This window comes from Anneissia japonica, unplaced genomic scaffold, assembly GCF_011630105.1.
Source record: "Anneissia japonica isolate Jap-2015-1 unplaced genomic scaffold, ASM1163010v1 scaffold3372_len255902_cov201, whole genome shotgun sequence".
NCBI lineage: Eukaryota > Metazoa > Echinodermata > Crinoidea > Comatulida > Comatulidae > Anneissia > Anneissia japonica.
This window is the reverse complement of record NW_022693616.1, coordinates 124,461-141,904: the sequence shown is the minus strand read 5'-3', so window position 1 is coordinate 141,904 and position 17,444 is coordinate 124,461. Positions and strand designations below refer to the sequence as shown.

At 32.2% G+C, this 17,444-nt stretch overlaps 1 protein-coding gene across 1 annotated transcript in view; it reads left to right on the top strand.

The window, feature by feature from the left end:
- The window catches only part of LOC117100863 (methylmalonyl-CoA epimerase, mitochondrial-like), a 28,351-nt gene extending 13,533 nt beyond the window's left edge, over positions 1–14,818 (top strand). Inside the window, exons 5-6 of the mRNA XM_033240698.1 lie at positions 14,249–14,302; positions 14,735–14,818. Of these exons, the coding sequence (XP_033096589.1) occupies positions 14,249–14,302; positions 14,735–14,818 (138 nt within the window). The remainder of the gene's footprint in view (positions 1–14,248; positions 14,303–14,734) is intronic.
- Positions 14,819–17,444: the final 2,626 nt, after the last annotated feature.

Genomic DNA, 17,444 nt, shown 5'->3' with positions numbered 1-17,444 from the left:
TTGATTGCCAAATAATTTTAATCCCATGATTACCAACACAGTCTTATTGCCAAAATCTTTGCATGCTTGCTGAAATCATTATAATATAGTAAAAAGCGGTTTTGTTTTTTGGCATAAAAACCTGATTCAGTTGAGCTAGATCCAGTGATAGTGAATGCTTACGACTCACGTTGAGGTGTTCACATGCAGACCTCGTTCCCTGTACTTGAATCTGGTTTGCGTGCAAATCAAGTAACCTTATGTTTCCTGTACATGATCAATCGCTCCGATGGCCTCGAGTCGCTTCACTCGTCTCGTAATTGCTGGGAAAAGTTGGCGTGATTAAGATGGAACAAAATTATCTACACAATTCCAGGTTGCACCAGTAATGGAAACTTCTTGCAAAAAAGAGCAACATCTTGAAGATGAGCTGAGCCAATAAAATATCTGTAATGGTTAAGGATATTAAAAACTTAAATTACTTTAAATTTTGTCATTTTTATTATTTTAGACCCCTCAACAAAGCCTTCCTAATTAACTGTCTAAATTCAAGGTAACAGATGTGGAAACTTCTTGCAAAAAGTAGAACCTGAAGTTTTGGTAATGTGTTAAATGCAGTATTAATCATGCACAAATTGCTGACTATACAAGAACCTTGACAGAAACTTAATCATCAATAATTTGATAAATGAAACATCTCATTTTTTTTGTTAGCCGGAAATAGAATTAATTTAGTAAAAAAAACATGGGAATTATAAAAACTGTGCTTGCATTGGACAAATGGAAGATAATTGCATAATTATGGAATAGTTTTAAGCATCAGTTTTGGCTCTGAGGTGGGGTATTGAAACCCATTTTTGTTCATTTAGTTGTATCCTTGGGTACTTTACCTACATTTTTCTTTCTCTACCCAAGAATATATACCTGGTAGGCTGTTGGTACATACTGTAGATTGTGTCTGAGTGTTGCATACTGCAATGCGGCTACCTGAAAGTAAACTTCCCAGGGATCAGAATAAGTTACATTTTGTACTGGTTTGCCATTTGTTTTTTTTTTTTTTATTATCCACATCTGACAGTGGATAGCACACCACTTATAAAATGGAATACAAAAAAAAAACACCACCACCAAAAATCATAAATATTTGCTCAAAAACATTTAATTTTATTTTTAAGTATACTCAAACTATTAAAGAAATGTCAATGATAAAATCTAAATAAATTAATGAGTTTAAAATTCTAGGTAATCTACAAATAAATCCGTTTTTAAGAATATTAATTCTAGAGAATATGAAATAAATTGTCTGCCAAGAACGTTTACTTTTAAAAGAAAAACAAAATAAAGATGGACCAAATAATCCCTTCTTGCGTTTAAAAAGAAAAATACAATCAAAGTAAGTCCTTCGTTGACTGAGTAAATTAATAGTAATTACAGATCCAATAACTTTTTGCAAGCAATAAATAGAGATTTTAACATTTTGAAAAATGCTATCAAAATACTGGACTGTTTAATGGTAAATGCAAAAAAATTGTCATAGGCCCTATGCTGGAAAAGTGAGAGGCTTTTTTTAAAATTATTTATTTTGCTAAAGCCAAATATCACCCATGGGTTGTTTGCTGGTGCATTGATATTCAAGGACGAGGATGATAAACTAACAATTTTTTTTTATGGGCCTTAACTGTTCATCATTTCTTATCTTAATAAGCCAATTTGTAGTTTGACCTGCGCATGCCCTTATCTAAGGTCAGTCGACATAAACATATGTTGTGTGTATGATGTTTGTTTATGTTAATTAACTTTGATATGGTCCAATTACAAATTGGCTTATTGGTATCTAACAATTAAAAAGTAAGTGATTGAAATATTGAATTTATTTTTCAATTTATTAGTAAACATTAGTAAATTAGAAGTCTTTAATTGGTGATAACAATTTTTCTCTCATTCCAGTTTACACTTTAAAACTAATAATGTCTTAATAGATCAATAATCGTTATTGTCATCGTTGCATATTGTTGAGTGCTAGATTTTTGCACTCATCATTTATTCATTCATTTCATTTATTTTATTTTATTTCACACAACGCAAAAATACAATATAAAATTCTGTAGAAAGGTAAATAAATAACAAGGACAATGTAATCTAATTAAGTAATATTAACAAATTATTAAATTACAGTAAATAGTAATAAGTGAAGATATAGTAATTAATATAATAAGCAAAACAAAGCATCAACTAAAATAATGTGAACTACCAAGATTGCTTGATTGATTGTAGGTTTATCAGCTTTTCCTACAAAATATGCAATGCATCGTTACAGACACACACAGGCTTTTGTAGATGGAGAGTAGGTCAGTGGACTAGATATAGCACAACTAGCTTAATCTCAAGCCTATATAAGAATGAAAATAGTACTTGTTTTGCCATCAGTATTTGAGTCATCTAATTACTATTAATAGACAATCCTTATGTAACATACTGTAGATATGTGTAATCAAGGCCTATGTATTTGTCCCACATTGTCAGTTGGTATGTAATGTTATATATTATTAATTTCAAGGGGTCAAGATCCCCTGACTTTCTCACTTGCCCATGAAGACAAGTCCTACTCTAAGAACGAACTTACTCATTGCGATAAGAGTTCATACTCATTGCTAGTAGGGCTGTGATACACATTGAACCATCCGAACCACCAACCATTGGTGAGAAAATCTATAGGTTCATATTATAGGTTCATGCTTGTCATTGAAGCAAGAGCTCATTTTCAATGCAGGAGGAGTTCAGGGACACACTTATTGAAAGAAGGAAGACTGAGTGGTTGGCCGAGAATTATTGTTCCTCCTCTTTATGCAGAATACTCTGTTTTTAACCCAGCCAGCATCGGGTTTTAACATGTTAACTGTCATTTTAAATTGACATATGTAATATTTTATTGAGCTATACAAGTATTAAGCCTTTTTTCCTAGTTTCATCCCATACGCCTCATACTGTAAAGTTTTTTAATTGCGCAACTCAAAAACTGGCTTAACTTTCATTCATTCTCATGGTATAATTTATTCAAAAATTCAAATATAAAAACAAATACAAAGGTAAAATGTAATTGCCAAATATAACATTGTAGTAAAAACTAAATTGCGTTATATTTACAAGCAAAAACATTTCACAATAAGCATATATATGCTTAAAAAGCAAAAAAGCAAGCGTTAAATTAAGAAGCAGAAAACAACAATTCACAATAAAAATACAAATACATAAAAAGCAAAAAAGCATTGGGCAATAAAAAAAAAAACATTCATAAATAGAAATAATTTAAAATGCCAAAAATCATTATTATAAAATTTGACATTCAAATCTTTAATCCAAACATGGTCATAATTAATTTATTATAGTAATAATTGCAATAATTCATACTTAAAATGTAAAAAAAAAAAAGCACAGGACAATAAAAAACATTCAAAAAGAGAAAAATAAAAACTCAAAAAACAAATTCATTATCATTATAAAAATAATTGTTCCAATTCTAAATATTCATTAATTCAATATTTATTTGAATATTGCACAAGAAAAAAAATGTGATCATTATTATTTATTATTGTGATTATTACAATCATTCATAATTCAATTTGCAAAAGCATTGAAAAATCCATCAAATTGCTCAACAACCAAACAGAAGAAAAAATTTGACTGCAATCAAAAAAAAAAAAAAGGAAACATCAAACTTTGCGTGGAAAGTAGGTGCGCAGAATTGTAAATACTTAGATTATGTCAAAACCTAATTTTCAGCAGAATCTGCACGGAAATGAGCCCTTTTTATCCAAAATGCTCGGTCAAGTTTCTAGGCATATTTTTTGCGTGGTGGATATTCACCGCACAGGCCTTACTTACTGGCATATACCAAGGCATGAAGGCACCACCATAATGAAAATCATTTCCATCAACTCTAGTGAAATACAATCAAACATACGGTAATTGTTTTTTGTGAGCATTATTGGCAAGAATTGTTTAGCCTAAATTCATTATAACTATAAAAAAATATAGAGTTTAAATGATTTTTTAAAAATATTGAGAAAGTAGCCTATGAGAAGTAAGCCAGACATGCAATTGAGCATGTAAATCTATAAATTAATTTGTTTCATCTGCTAATAGAAGATGTGACCTCCATTACTTCTGACAAGTATTTTTAGCTGATGGCTGATACCTTCGTGATAACAACACATCACGTAAGGAAAGGTGCAAATGGACCTCTGCTTAACATGCACGAATCATAAACATTTGTCTGTCATATGCGAGTGAAGGGGAACTTCCTTCGGTTGGTAAAACTGCATAGATTTCGTGTCTAGGAAGCGTTACTTCAAGGCTGGCGAATTAACATGCGTATGCTCATTGCACCAGCGCAGGAAATTTTGTTGAGTTGCAGAAGGAAATGTAACCGTCGTTTAATTATACCCTGTCAAAATCTTTGTAGTTTCACCTAGTGTAGTAAGTGTTCTTGTAAATTGAGTTAGTGTCATATTTTGTTGATGGACATGATTTAATTTGTGGGAAACATTTGTGTCCAGTTGATGTATCTCATGTCCTCAGTGGTTATGTTTAACACCTCCTTTTGGCTTGACGCTTATGTTATCTTTACCGTGCATGAAGCAATTTTATTTAACATAATAGGTTTCTATGTTTTTACGTGTTTATAATGTTGTTGCGCTTTTTACCAATTTCCCTGTAGTCTTTTAGTTTTACTAATAAAATTATTTTTTTTTATTGACCAATTATTGTAGGATTCTCCTCTGAATTGTATCATTGGTTGCTTAGTAATGATTGCTGTCGTCTCAATTTGTAATTTGATGGGTGACTCTGTAGGGATTCAGCACTTTTTAGTATCAATTTCATGTAATTCTTTTCCAAAAAATAGCAATTAGTCAAACATTCTGTTGTCACATCGCTAGTGTCTTTACATCACAAAACTAATGAACCATTTATTCAAATTTAGTATTCAGCAAATATTTATTCCCATCTATATTTTTAGAATCGTAACCCACTTTAGATAAAACGTTTGTACTAGACATCTATTAAAATATTTGTTTGAGCAAGGCAATTCAACAAAAGGACGCACATCTCCTCTCACGAACGTAGCACGTGCATACAGTCCTTTAATCTTTATTGTCATATCGACAATCCGATACTAGTTGCGAGTACAGCCGTCTATGATTAGTCTATGCATGCCATACGTTTTATGGTCTTAGTTACTATTTTATTAATTTTTGCAATGTCTGTTACATCTGATTTCTTTTGACCATGAGCTTATTACGTGCTTCTATAAACTACAATTTGATTCATGAAAATTGACCAACAAAATGAAAAATTATAGCAAATGAAAATTTACGATTTTTATAAAAATTCATGTTCTTATATAACATTAAACTGTCATTTTGACATTGTTGGACTAAGCTCTACAAAACGAACATTTGAGTAGATACAGAAAATTTACTTATTTTTTTCTGCGAAGTGAGTCTCATGAACCACCGGACACCACCTCATTGGGTAAATTAATGTAGAACTAATGAATATAATTTCAGTCTATTGTTAATGCAAAAATTCATTAGGCCTTTGTACCACCGCACGACGTGCAATTAGCGTGACAACTGACACGCGTGTTAGTAATTCGTCGTACGTGGACGGTTAATTATGGTTTGGTTGCTATGGTTTTGGTGACGATCAGCATGTGAGGTGCGTGTGGCACGTAAAATGCCAATGCCAGAGTTATATCCTTTGATGTTCCGAGATGTGCGTCCATTTGTTGAATTGCCTTGGTTTGAGTAATTTATTGATTTATTCTGTTGATTGATTGATATTTTGCCAGCAGTCCAAATTTGGAAGCAATCCCTTGCAGGAGATCTGGTTAAATGAGCTTTCTTAACATATTCTATTTTTATACGCTGAATACCCATCAGCATTGACTTTGTGAGACAATTCATAATTAAGTACAGTGTACCCTCCAATTTGAAACCCCTCTAAATCCAAGACTCCTCTAATTTGGGACCACTTTTCCAAAAACCCAAATTACAATCTATCGTCTATTAACACTAAGCTACCCCTCTAGATGGAGAGCAAACCCAGAGACCACCCCAAATTTTCAGTTCCCAAAGGTGGTCTCGAATTGGAGCATTATGAATTTGCAGGAGATGGATTATTTTTCAGGAGATTCTTGCTTGCTTGCGGGAGTGTGTGAGGCCTTCTTTTTTGGGAGACTCTTTGAATTCCAGGAGACTAGGACCCCTCTCTTTCCCATAGCATAAGTTATTTTGGCATACTTTGTTTTAAACTTGAAGGTTACAGTACAAATCTATCTAGTTCATAGCGTGTCCGATGCCAAGAGAATCTACATTTTGTCAAAACTCTGGGATTTGTTCACTGAAGGCTACCAGTTATCAGAAAATGTTAGAGCTCTGAGTCACGATAGGAAACATGACATCATACGGGTGTAACACCCTATGAATTTAAATGCATTGCAGTGTATATTGTTTCACAAACTCTGGTATTTAGTTTTTAGGTCCGTGCAGGCGGACTTCAGAATCTCACTCTGCTATTGTTCTTGTTAACAGAACTTGGCGTCATTCAAACTCACGACCTTCAGTTCCTTACAACACAGCGTTAACCAACCGCATCATTTATGTGATGTGTCCTGTTCATGTAGTAATTAATGGCAATTATGAACCCTTGCCGAAAACCCAGTGCACTTGCACCATGTATGAGCTCTAACCTTACCGTTTTCATTTTATTATTTCATTTATCTGTTTCCATGTATAACAGTTTTAATTTTATTAAAGAAATACTTTTGTAAATACTAACATCTATTTAAAATTTTAAAGAAATATATTGGTTTTATAAGAAAAAAATAATGAAGTGGGTAAAATCCCACCGAAAAGTGCATGTTCCATTTAAAAAATACATTATGTAGCCTCGCCTGTCCAAAGTAGGCCTATATTGTAGGCAGCATGTATTTTAATCACAAATTTCAGTTTGAGGTGTGTCCACTGATCTCTACTATAATAGCTGGATTGCTCATTGGCCAATCCTTGTACAAAAAAAGGTGAGGCCTCCACGCCATGTTAGAGGCTTAAGTGATGTACCAGTTTAGACCAGTTTCTTTTGGCATTTATTTAAATTATAGTTAAAAATAACGATTCTTGCAATACTTTTCAATAATAAATTAAAATTTAATGTAGGAATTTTTTCAAACTATTTAACTACTAGACGCGGCTGTTTATGCAGTTTAGAAAAGCGCGAGTGAAGTAGCGTTTTTATAGTGACTGTAGCTAGTTGGTTAACGTGATTGCCAATAATGCCCTTGTTTCAAGTCTTTTGACGGGATTTTCCCTCACAACTCCACTCGCTAAGCCTCGTAATGAGATGAGAACAGCTTGTTTCACAAACTCTGGTATTTAGTTTTTAGGTTCGTGCAGGCGGACCTCTGAACCTCATTCTGCTATTGTTCTTGTTAACAGAACTTGGCGCGATTCACACCCACGACCTTTGGTTCTTTACAACACAGCGTTAAACCAACCGCATCATTTATGTGATGTGTCCTGTTCATGTAGTAATTAATGGCAATTATGAACCCTTGCCGAAAACCCATTGCACTTGCACTATGTATGAGCTCTAACCTTACCGTTTTCATTTTATTATTTCATTTATCTGTTTCCATGTATAACAGTTTTAATTTTATTAAAGAAATACTTTTGTAAATACTAACATCTATTTAAAATTTTAAAGAAATATATTGGTTTTATAAGAAAAAAATAATGAAGTGGGTAAAATCCTGCCGAAAAGTGCATGTTCCATTTAAAAAATACATTATGTAGCCTCGCCTGTCCAAAGTAGGCCTATATTGTAGGCAGCATGTATTTTAGTTGGTAGTTGGTTAACGTGATTGCCAATAATGCCCTTGTTTCAAGTCTTTTGACGGGATTTTCCCTCACAACTCCACTCGCTAAGCCTCATAATGAGATGAGAACAGCCAGCTCAGTTGGCTAAATTGCTGGTAGCCACTGTGTGTGCGCTGAACTGTGGAGATTTCTTGAATCTTGGTTCAATTCCCATCACTGCTCCCCTTGCGTTTGGATGAGATGTTTAATCCCTTGTTCCTGTGTGTATTATGAGCCATGTGCATGTTAAAGAACACAGTACATTTTTTGGAAAAGAGTAGGGGATTGTCTCGCAGTGAAATAATGCTTCCATTAGTAATATTATATAGTTATGTAAGGATTGGAACCTAAGACCTTTGGTTAACATGTAGTTGCTCTCATAATGACATGTTAGACTATCAGTGACTTTTCCATTAAGATGCATTGCTCTTAGGATATTGCATAATACACAATTGATATTACATATTATGAAGAACTCGTTCTCATACGAGGAAAACTCATGCTCAGAGATTAGTGGTCATACTCAACGATATAGAGGTTGCGATGTTGGACTGAAAGAAGTTTGTAGAGATTTCAAACTCGTAGATGGACAGACAAAACCTATTGCTCATGGAAGCTCATAAGCAGAAAGATTGAAGCTCTCATATAAAAAAATTTTTAGAAGACAATTATTGGGTGCCAAATGTATGTTGACAGTAGCTGTTCAGTTTGATACAGTTGCGAAATGGAAAAAAAACTATTATTTTTTTTCCAATTCCAAACGGATATTGGCCCTTGATGACATTTGAAGCACGCAATAAAATTAAATTGAATTAAATTGCATTTATTCATGTCTTTCTTTTATGTGTTTACATTCGGCAGTGTAAGTGGCAGACCTTGCACTGTAGAGTGACATATTAAATAAAATACATTTTGAAATCAGTAATGTGAAAAAAAATTTCTGAAAATATTTTTGTATAGGTAGCAGCAAATGTAATTATATTAAATGTATTAAGATCTTTTCATAAGATTTTTTATAAGTTTATCATATTTAACCTATGTACCATACAACAGTAATAGAAAGTATTAACATTTCTATATATTCCATATCTTGTTTCAGTTATCATAATTTCATGAATCTCATTAACATCTGCCATCATGGCACACTGAATCTTACAATTTTTGGTATACTGCCCTCTTGCGTTCAGTTTAGGTTTGAAGTGAAGCTGTTTTACAGCCAATGATAAGATTTGTTCTTTAATGCAAATTTTTCTTGGAAATGAAAAAGAAATGTTAATTATTAGAGGAAATTTCCACAGTATAAAATCTAGAGATGTACAGTATGTAATGTAGAATTATTCAAGTAACTACATTGCATTTTAGTGCTACAAAGAAAAATAGTACATAAAAAGTAAATTTTCCAAATTTTGAATGCTAGTTTTTCTTTCTTTCTTCACTTTAATCACTTCACTATCTTAAAATAAATAGTAATACATGTTTTTATAATAGGTCACAAGTGAAAAACCTGTCTGACCAATATTATGCTAATATATTTATTATCTATAAAATCCCTTTCATATTATTATGTTTTCTAAATATATTTTGTAAACAAATGGTGGTTGCCAAAGCCTGCTCAGTTTTGCTAAAATTTGGAATTCATGGTGCCTACTTGTGCCCAATTTTGCAAACAAAATATTTAATAAATTAATAAGAATAATAAGATTCAAATTGATAAGCCGGGTGCTCACGGCATGCGACTGTCTCAGCCGATACGATTCTATGGAGAAGCAGCGCCGCAACGCACATGCAACTGATCATTTTTAATGGCGATCTGTTTACACTGCCATCAACAGTCAGCAGACAGCGTAGCGTCGTCTATCGCACTCAGAGAGTGGAGTTGGATTTGTTGACTGACGGTCATACATCCGACCGTCATCCGTCAGGTGCCTTGCTTTATTTTCAAATTAGGCTCTCCAAATACTATTAAGAGCGCTTTTTCTGAGAGAGGTGTCATCTTAAGATTTTTCTCAGAGCAAGCAACCAGGGTAGAGCTGAGGTTAGAGAGATTATAAGCATACATGTGAAAAAATTATTAGATGTAATGTACGATATTAGCATATAAGTTCCCCACTCCCTGAGAATTATCCCCTCTGCTTCCTGCAGGCTTTTGCCTCATGCCTCACTTTCTCAAATTTTCAGTTCTCATATCATATTCAGATTCTGATTCAGATTCAAATTCAATTTATTTGGTCCAATAAATATGGAAATAACATGAGTACATTTTATTTCATTTAAATATTTTAAATACTTTATATATAAATATACAATAAAATGCTGTACAAATAGATAGAAAATACAATACAAGATACAAAAAACACCAAAACACAATAAAAATGCCTAAAGGGTACATTTCATTTAAATATTTAGAATACTTGAAAAATACAATAAACTATGCAGTAAAATATTGAAGTACAAGATAAAAAAAACAACAAACACCAAAACACTATGAAAACACCAAAAACTTCCAATTAGATTAAAATTAAATAGTAAAAGTAAATAAAAAAATATTAAATATATTAGATATTTTATTGATAGTTTGTTAATATCATAACATTTTTAAAATTTCAAGTAAACTAATGATTAATAAATGGTATTGTAAGTGTAGTAAGCAAATGATTTGCACAAAGCACTTAAATCAGTAGATTAAATCAATTGAATTTTTCAACTTACATAAATTTATCATTTGACATAAATGACAGGCAAATAATTGTTCATTATTTATAAACCAACTTGTGAATAATTTTTAATAATAATTATTTATTATTCATAAGTTCATGTAATAACTAATGAAAAATTAATATTGTTTTATAAGATTCAGTAATAATTAAGTATATTGTAATTTTACGAGCAATGACTTTTCTCAATCTAATTTCCTATTAGACAAATAATTTTGAATTGAATTGAATTGAATTTTAATTTACTGGAATGAAGTTCATGAATTTCATATTTTCATGATATCGGTTTCTTTTATTTTATTTTTTGTTTATTCATTTTAATACATTCAATTAATATACAATATAGTTTGAAAGAATATCTGAACTATCATTGGCATCATAAAAATGAACTCTGAGAATTGGTATCATAATCCCATTTTTCTAGTGTGAACACAAAAGCCTACATTTATGTACACGACAACCCATTCAAATTGTCTGATAAGATCGTGGTTAAATCTTCTTTGTAATTGTCTTTGAAATCTCTTGCATCAGTGCTTGCCGTTTCTATTCTGTTGTGTCAAGTCCTTGACCTACCCGTCAAGATGAAGAAACTCAAGCCTTTATTTAAATAAAACTCATCTTTTAGAACAAAAAATGACTCACAAAATTGTAAGAGTATCATTGCTTTTTGTATGCCTGAGAACCAGTCATGTGCAACCATTTAGAACCAACCAATCACAACAGAGAAGTGAGACAATGACTTGTCAGGCTTTATTGCTGGTGCATTCCCAAAGTAGACTGAAGCAGCCTAACCCATAAACCAACCACACTGCACTTTTATTGAAAAAAATAAATGGAAGAAAAACCTGGATGACAATAAAATGCCAAACATCTGCTTTTCAGCACATTTTGTTTACGAGTCCTCACAGCTGGCAGTTAAGTAATTTGCATATCATAATTTTCACGAGTGAAACACAATAGTAACTGTCATACGACATAGGCTAAGATGTTACTTTTAGTTTAGATTATATATGTCAATGACACTGTCTTTTGTTTTCCTTAATGGAGCTGTGAATACCAGGTGATGGTTGCTGCTTAATGTGGGACATAAAACCACTATTATCAACATTTTATCATTCAGGGAATATTACCATAGAGAAAATAGAACAGATTACCTACCTCTAAAAAACTTTGAGAAGTATGAAATAAAGTTCTATAAAAAAATATATATTTTTTCACCTTGTTTTTAGAACCCGAGTTAACGAAAGAATATATGCGATTGTGCGAAGGAAATAGAGTATAATAGTGAACCTTTTAGGATCCTCATTCAAGGTGCTATCATACTTTTCTTTTATTCATTTACTTTTGACTCTTTCCTTTGTAGCATACTTCAATTTGCATCAAAGTGGTATTGAGTGATTCGGTGACAGTGATATACATTTTTTTTTTTATTCTTGAACCAAGCATCCTCTCTTTGTGTCATCTTTGTATGTTTTGTTTACAGTGTCCTACTTTTTTACAAATGTATTATAACAATTGTCTTTTCCACCTTAGCACGTGATTTATCATTATTGCATACTATTGATCAATTAATTTGCACTTTTCAATTACCATTCTCGCAGTTGTTCTGCTAATAGCATGCAGAAAAGAAGTATGAAGTACTAAGCATGTGCTGTTGACTTAGATATATTAGTATTTGTTAAGAGTTTATTACTACTCTAGTTGTTTTATTTAAGTTGAAATTTTTCTTGTTTGTCCCGAGGAAGCTTCATTCAGAAGAAATTGCAGAAAAATTATTTTGCCCATAAGCATATTTGACTAATGTAGCCCATTCACAGTGATTGAACATTCAGCATGGCTGATCTTGTATTTTTGAATGATTGAGTAAAGAATGTTATATTTATGCATTGAAAACTTGGTAGCTTACATCAGAATATAGATCATAATAAAATGCATGGAAGAACTGATGTCATGTGAGATAAATGGCCATACAGTCTTACATGAGAGATTTGGTATCATATGCGAGAGAAATGGCCATCACGTTGCTTCCATGAGACCGTAATGAGTAATATAGAATGTGCATTTATACCAAAAAAAACAAAACAGTTGAGATGAAAAAAGAAAACTCATTTGTTTCCTCATTACACAAACTATAAGCTTTTTATGACATAATATGAAGATAGATATGTATAGATATGATCACCTGGTGATTGTTATTTTTTATTTATCAAAATGTTGTAATTCATGAACTTTTAGGGATTTTACATGTTGCTGCACATTACTATAGTACTCGTATTGACACAACGCTAACTTTTTTTGCATTTCTACAAAGAGAATTGTAATATCTATGCAACATTATATTAAATTTTGGATGAGTTAATTTTGACACTGGTATTATAAAAGTGAAATCTAAATATGCAATGTAGCAACATTTTGTATTTTGACGGTTAATGTTATAATTATTGTTTTATTCACCACACCATGGTACAATTGAATTTAAATTAATACCGTGTTGTACAGTATGAATGACAATTAAGTGATATCTCCTACATATTGTTTATTATTCTGTTTTTGCCAGATTCAAATGTGACCTGTTCCTCTTATTGCAATTTCTATTTTCTCATAAGCACCGAAAGTGTTCAAAAATCAGAATTTTGAACATTTTCAGGTTTTTGCATTTTAATTTTATAAAAGAAGATAATATTGAAGAACCTTTCTGCAAAACATCAATCACTAAACCTAACTAAAAGTTTATGTTAAAATTATTTTTAAAATACAAATCTTGATAATAAACTAATGATTTTGGAATCTTGTTTTCTCAAAACCTACATGGCTGTTATCAAATTAATTAAGTATTCATAACTTCGCTAATACTCAACCAATTTCCATCAAATTAACACCGTTTTAAAGAAGAATTCATGCATAATCTAAAAATAATAAAAACTCAATTTTGAACAGCTGGTTTTGCCAGAGTCAGAAATAATAATAATAATAATAATAATCATAACTTAAACTATTTTTTTTGTAATATATGTCCCGGTTGTTCACAAAACATATTCTCAGTAGTTTCATAATTAATTATCATAATGCAGAGGTGACCTTGAGAAGTCAGTATTAAAAGTAGAACAATAGATGTGCATTCTACTCTCATATAAACCTGTGTGTTTGTAAAAAACAGGAATTTGTACCATAGTAACAGTCATTCATTCAATACAGTATTAACTTTATATTCATCCATTAAAATGGTTCATTGTTATTGTTAAACAGCCATACAATTTATTTTCACTTGATTGTATTTACCATTAAATCCAGTTTTCCTAGTCATATTTGGTTTGTTAGATTTTTCTTTCCTCAACTATTTTAGAAGAACCCCTACTAAAGAAAAATGACTCTTAACCTAAATTTATCCTAATATTGACCCAACTTGTTGACAGAATCTTTAGCCATGGCAGGCCAACAGCAGGCAACATAAGCCATCATACCCAAAATCCATGGCTGTATAAACGCAGTCTTAAAAGGGTGGAGGGGGGCTGTTAACGGTGTGAGGGTGGAGTGGGGCTCGATGATTAAGTGAGGGTGCGCTAGGTTGCGAAATAAGGCTCTATGAGGTGATTTTTCACTACTTGATCATGATTTTTTTGCTTCATACATTTTCAATAGGGTGGGATGACTGTTGAAGGGGCGCAAGATCTTTTTGGGGGAGTGCGTGCAATTGTGAGTAATATTCTAGGCTTTAAAATCTCAACAAAATGGTTTTTACTTTTCTTAGGATGCTGCGGATATACTGGGCAAGGTGTTTGTCAAAAGCTCTAATTCGTAGGAATTTTGCCGTAAAATCAAACAATACATAGTCACAATACAGTAACACAAGTTCAAAAAATTATTGTTTATTAGCTTAAAGGATTACACTGGACTAAATTCAGATGAAAGAACTCTAGCTATTTTATTGCATTTGTGTAAATTTTGGTTTATACATCTCCTGAGTGCTATATATAGTATCTTATTTACATTTTAATTTTATCCTTAAAGATTTTAATTTCAATTGTAGTTATCATACAGTATAACACATTATAGAATTTAAAAATATTATTTTACTAATCTCTAATTTCATTCAAATTCATAACATTTTCTGTTTTTTCAATTCAGCAAACTAAATCAAATGATGCATTTAAGGTTGTGGGCTTGTGCTGCAGTAGTTCATCATACATTTTAAAATGGTATCAACAATAGTCAATATGTTAAGTTTTTTATTTAGATGTTGGTCTTAGAACCTGTGGCCACAATAATTGTCTATAATAAGCATTTGACAGATCTCATTTAGTACTATGTATGATCCTACAAATTAAAGCTTTTTACAGCATCTAGAATTGATGCTAATTTGGCCAAAGATCATACGCATTTTTTTCCAACGGCATGCCAAAACAGTCAAGATTTCTAATTGGAAGTGATGGATCATTCCTATGTTTGTTAATCTTAAACATAACAGATAATTTGAAAACCAAACATACTGTAATTCCCAACCAGAAATATAAACTAGTTTGTGCAATTTGATTAATTTTATTGCATATCCAATATGCACTAAATTTGTATTTATTAATCTGTGCTACAAACATTCAGAAGTGTGTGTACATTACGTTGTATTTATGTGATCACATTCATTATGTACAGGACCATGTACCACATTAGTTTTTTTTTTTCTATTTTTCCTATTTCAAATGGAAAATTTAAATATTGGCTGAGTCCCTGGGGACCCACGGCAGCCGCTGTGTAGTGCCAGCACTTGAATGTAATGGATGCGTTGTCCCTCATCCGCCTAAATCTTAAGTGACAGTTATTTGAGAAGCTGAGCAATTGGACTTCAATTAAAAACCAGCGTTGACTGCCAGACCTTAATTTTAGGTTCCTACCCTTGTACCAAAACAAGTACACATGTACAAGCATATTTTATCTAGTCATATACAGTGGAACCCCTATTAAGGGGACACCTTCAAGACCAAAAATGTGTCCCTCTTCCCCCCTCCCCCTTCTTAAATAGGAGTGTCTCCTGAATAGGGTACTCCTATTCAGGGGACACTAACCAAAAACGTGAAATTTTCCCCTTAATAGGGATTTTTGGCATGTTTTCTTATAATGATGACATGCATTCTTCATAATTTTATTTTAATTGACCTAAGAATGAGTTACAGTTTTGCAATTTGCAATGCAAAAAATAATTCATTTAAGATACTACAAAATTTGCGTATGTTCCTGATATTGTTTCTTTTTTCAAGTGCAATATTAATGACCAAATATTCTTTTTTTAAATATTGAGCTTTCTTTTGGATGCACAAGATAGAATACTATAATAGATATTACCAACTTAGAAAATCATATATCAAAATACTCAAAACAAGAAATCTCCATGACTAAGCATCAATGCCCATTTTATAGGATGGAAAAAATCCAGTTTGATGTTAAATTTATTGCTCAAAAGGTGTCAAAATATAAATATGAATGATTGTTTTCTTACTATGTGGCTGCTGTAGCTGTTTTGATACAAAAAAAAAGTGTCCCCTTAATAGGTGTGAAATTGTACTGATTTGACCATTTTGTACACTTAAGAAGTTTCCCCGTCCTGTTAATAGGGCGTCCCCTTGATATGGATTGGCTGTAGTGTCGGTGGCAATGGGACAATACTTTTTATTGCCTCTGCCAAGTGAAAGTATTCTGCTTTTTTGCATGGGTTAGTATATGTTCAGATGCAATTGAGTGTACAACCTGTCACGACAAACATACATACGTTATTTATACGTTAGTCCTTTTTCATCCAGGAGTTCGCACCACCAGCTTCCATAATTATTGTTTATCATCTACTTGCTAATCCATGGCACGGTCAAGGGCTAATGTCTTTTGTCGTAGAGGTCGCAGTCCCCGCTACTGTCAGCGCGATGTATGCGATACAGTATATAATTTAATATTTTTCAATAAGTGCTAACCGGAGTACATAAACACAGATCTCCGGTTGGCGTTGATGGTGTAACCCCATACTTCGGTTTGGGTGCTAGCTTGGTGTTTTTTTTTTTGGTTTTTTTTCCGGCTTTTTTCTTTGTGTTCTTGACTTCATTATTGTCTAGCTTTGGTGATCTACTTTGTGACGATCAAGATTTAAGATTAAAATTCATTTGGTAATTTGAATATAATGTAGACTCTGTCTCTTATACACATCTAGATGTGTATAAGAGACAGATATGAACCTCAGTTGTAACTACTTTAAAATCTAACTCATCCAGTAAACTGTAAATCACTAGTTGTATAACCATAGAAACATAAAAATGCAGGTTAAGCAAATTGGTTTCCTTAGATTTGACAAATAAAACTCTGAAATTGTTATTTAAGTGTCCAATTTAAAGATTACTTCGTCTATACTTCTCCAACATCATGGCCAAGTAGACTAGTATTTGCCGTGAGTAGTAGTAGTACGGAATAAAGTGGTTTTTATCATCACATTCCATTCGGGGAATAACCATTGTATACTGTGTTATAGCTTTTATTTGACAAGCGTCTTATATGGAGAGAATTACACAAAGACTATACCTACCTATCTCCCCATGTAACTTCTCACAGGGGAATAACTAGTTAAAGATCTCGCTTCAATGCTAGATCTTAATTTATGTGATTTTTAATACCAATTAGAAGAAATGCTGATGCTAGAAATGGGAAAAGTCAATATTGACTAAGTTACATACATATATATAGTAGGGTTGGCTAATTGATCATAAAGTTTTAATACTTGAACCAAAGAACGATTGAAAACAAAGGAGGAAATACTACAGATGTCAAGTGAGTGATTAGTGAAGTTATTCAAATTTTAAACATA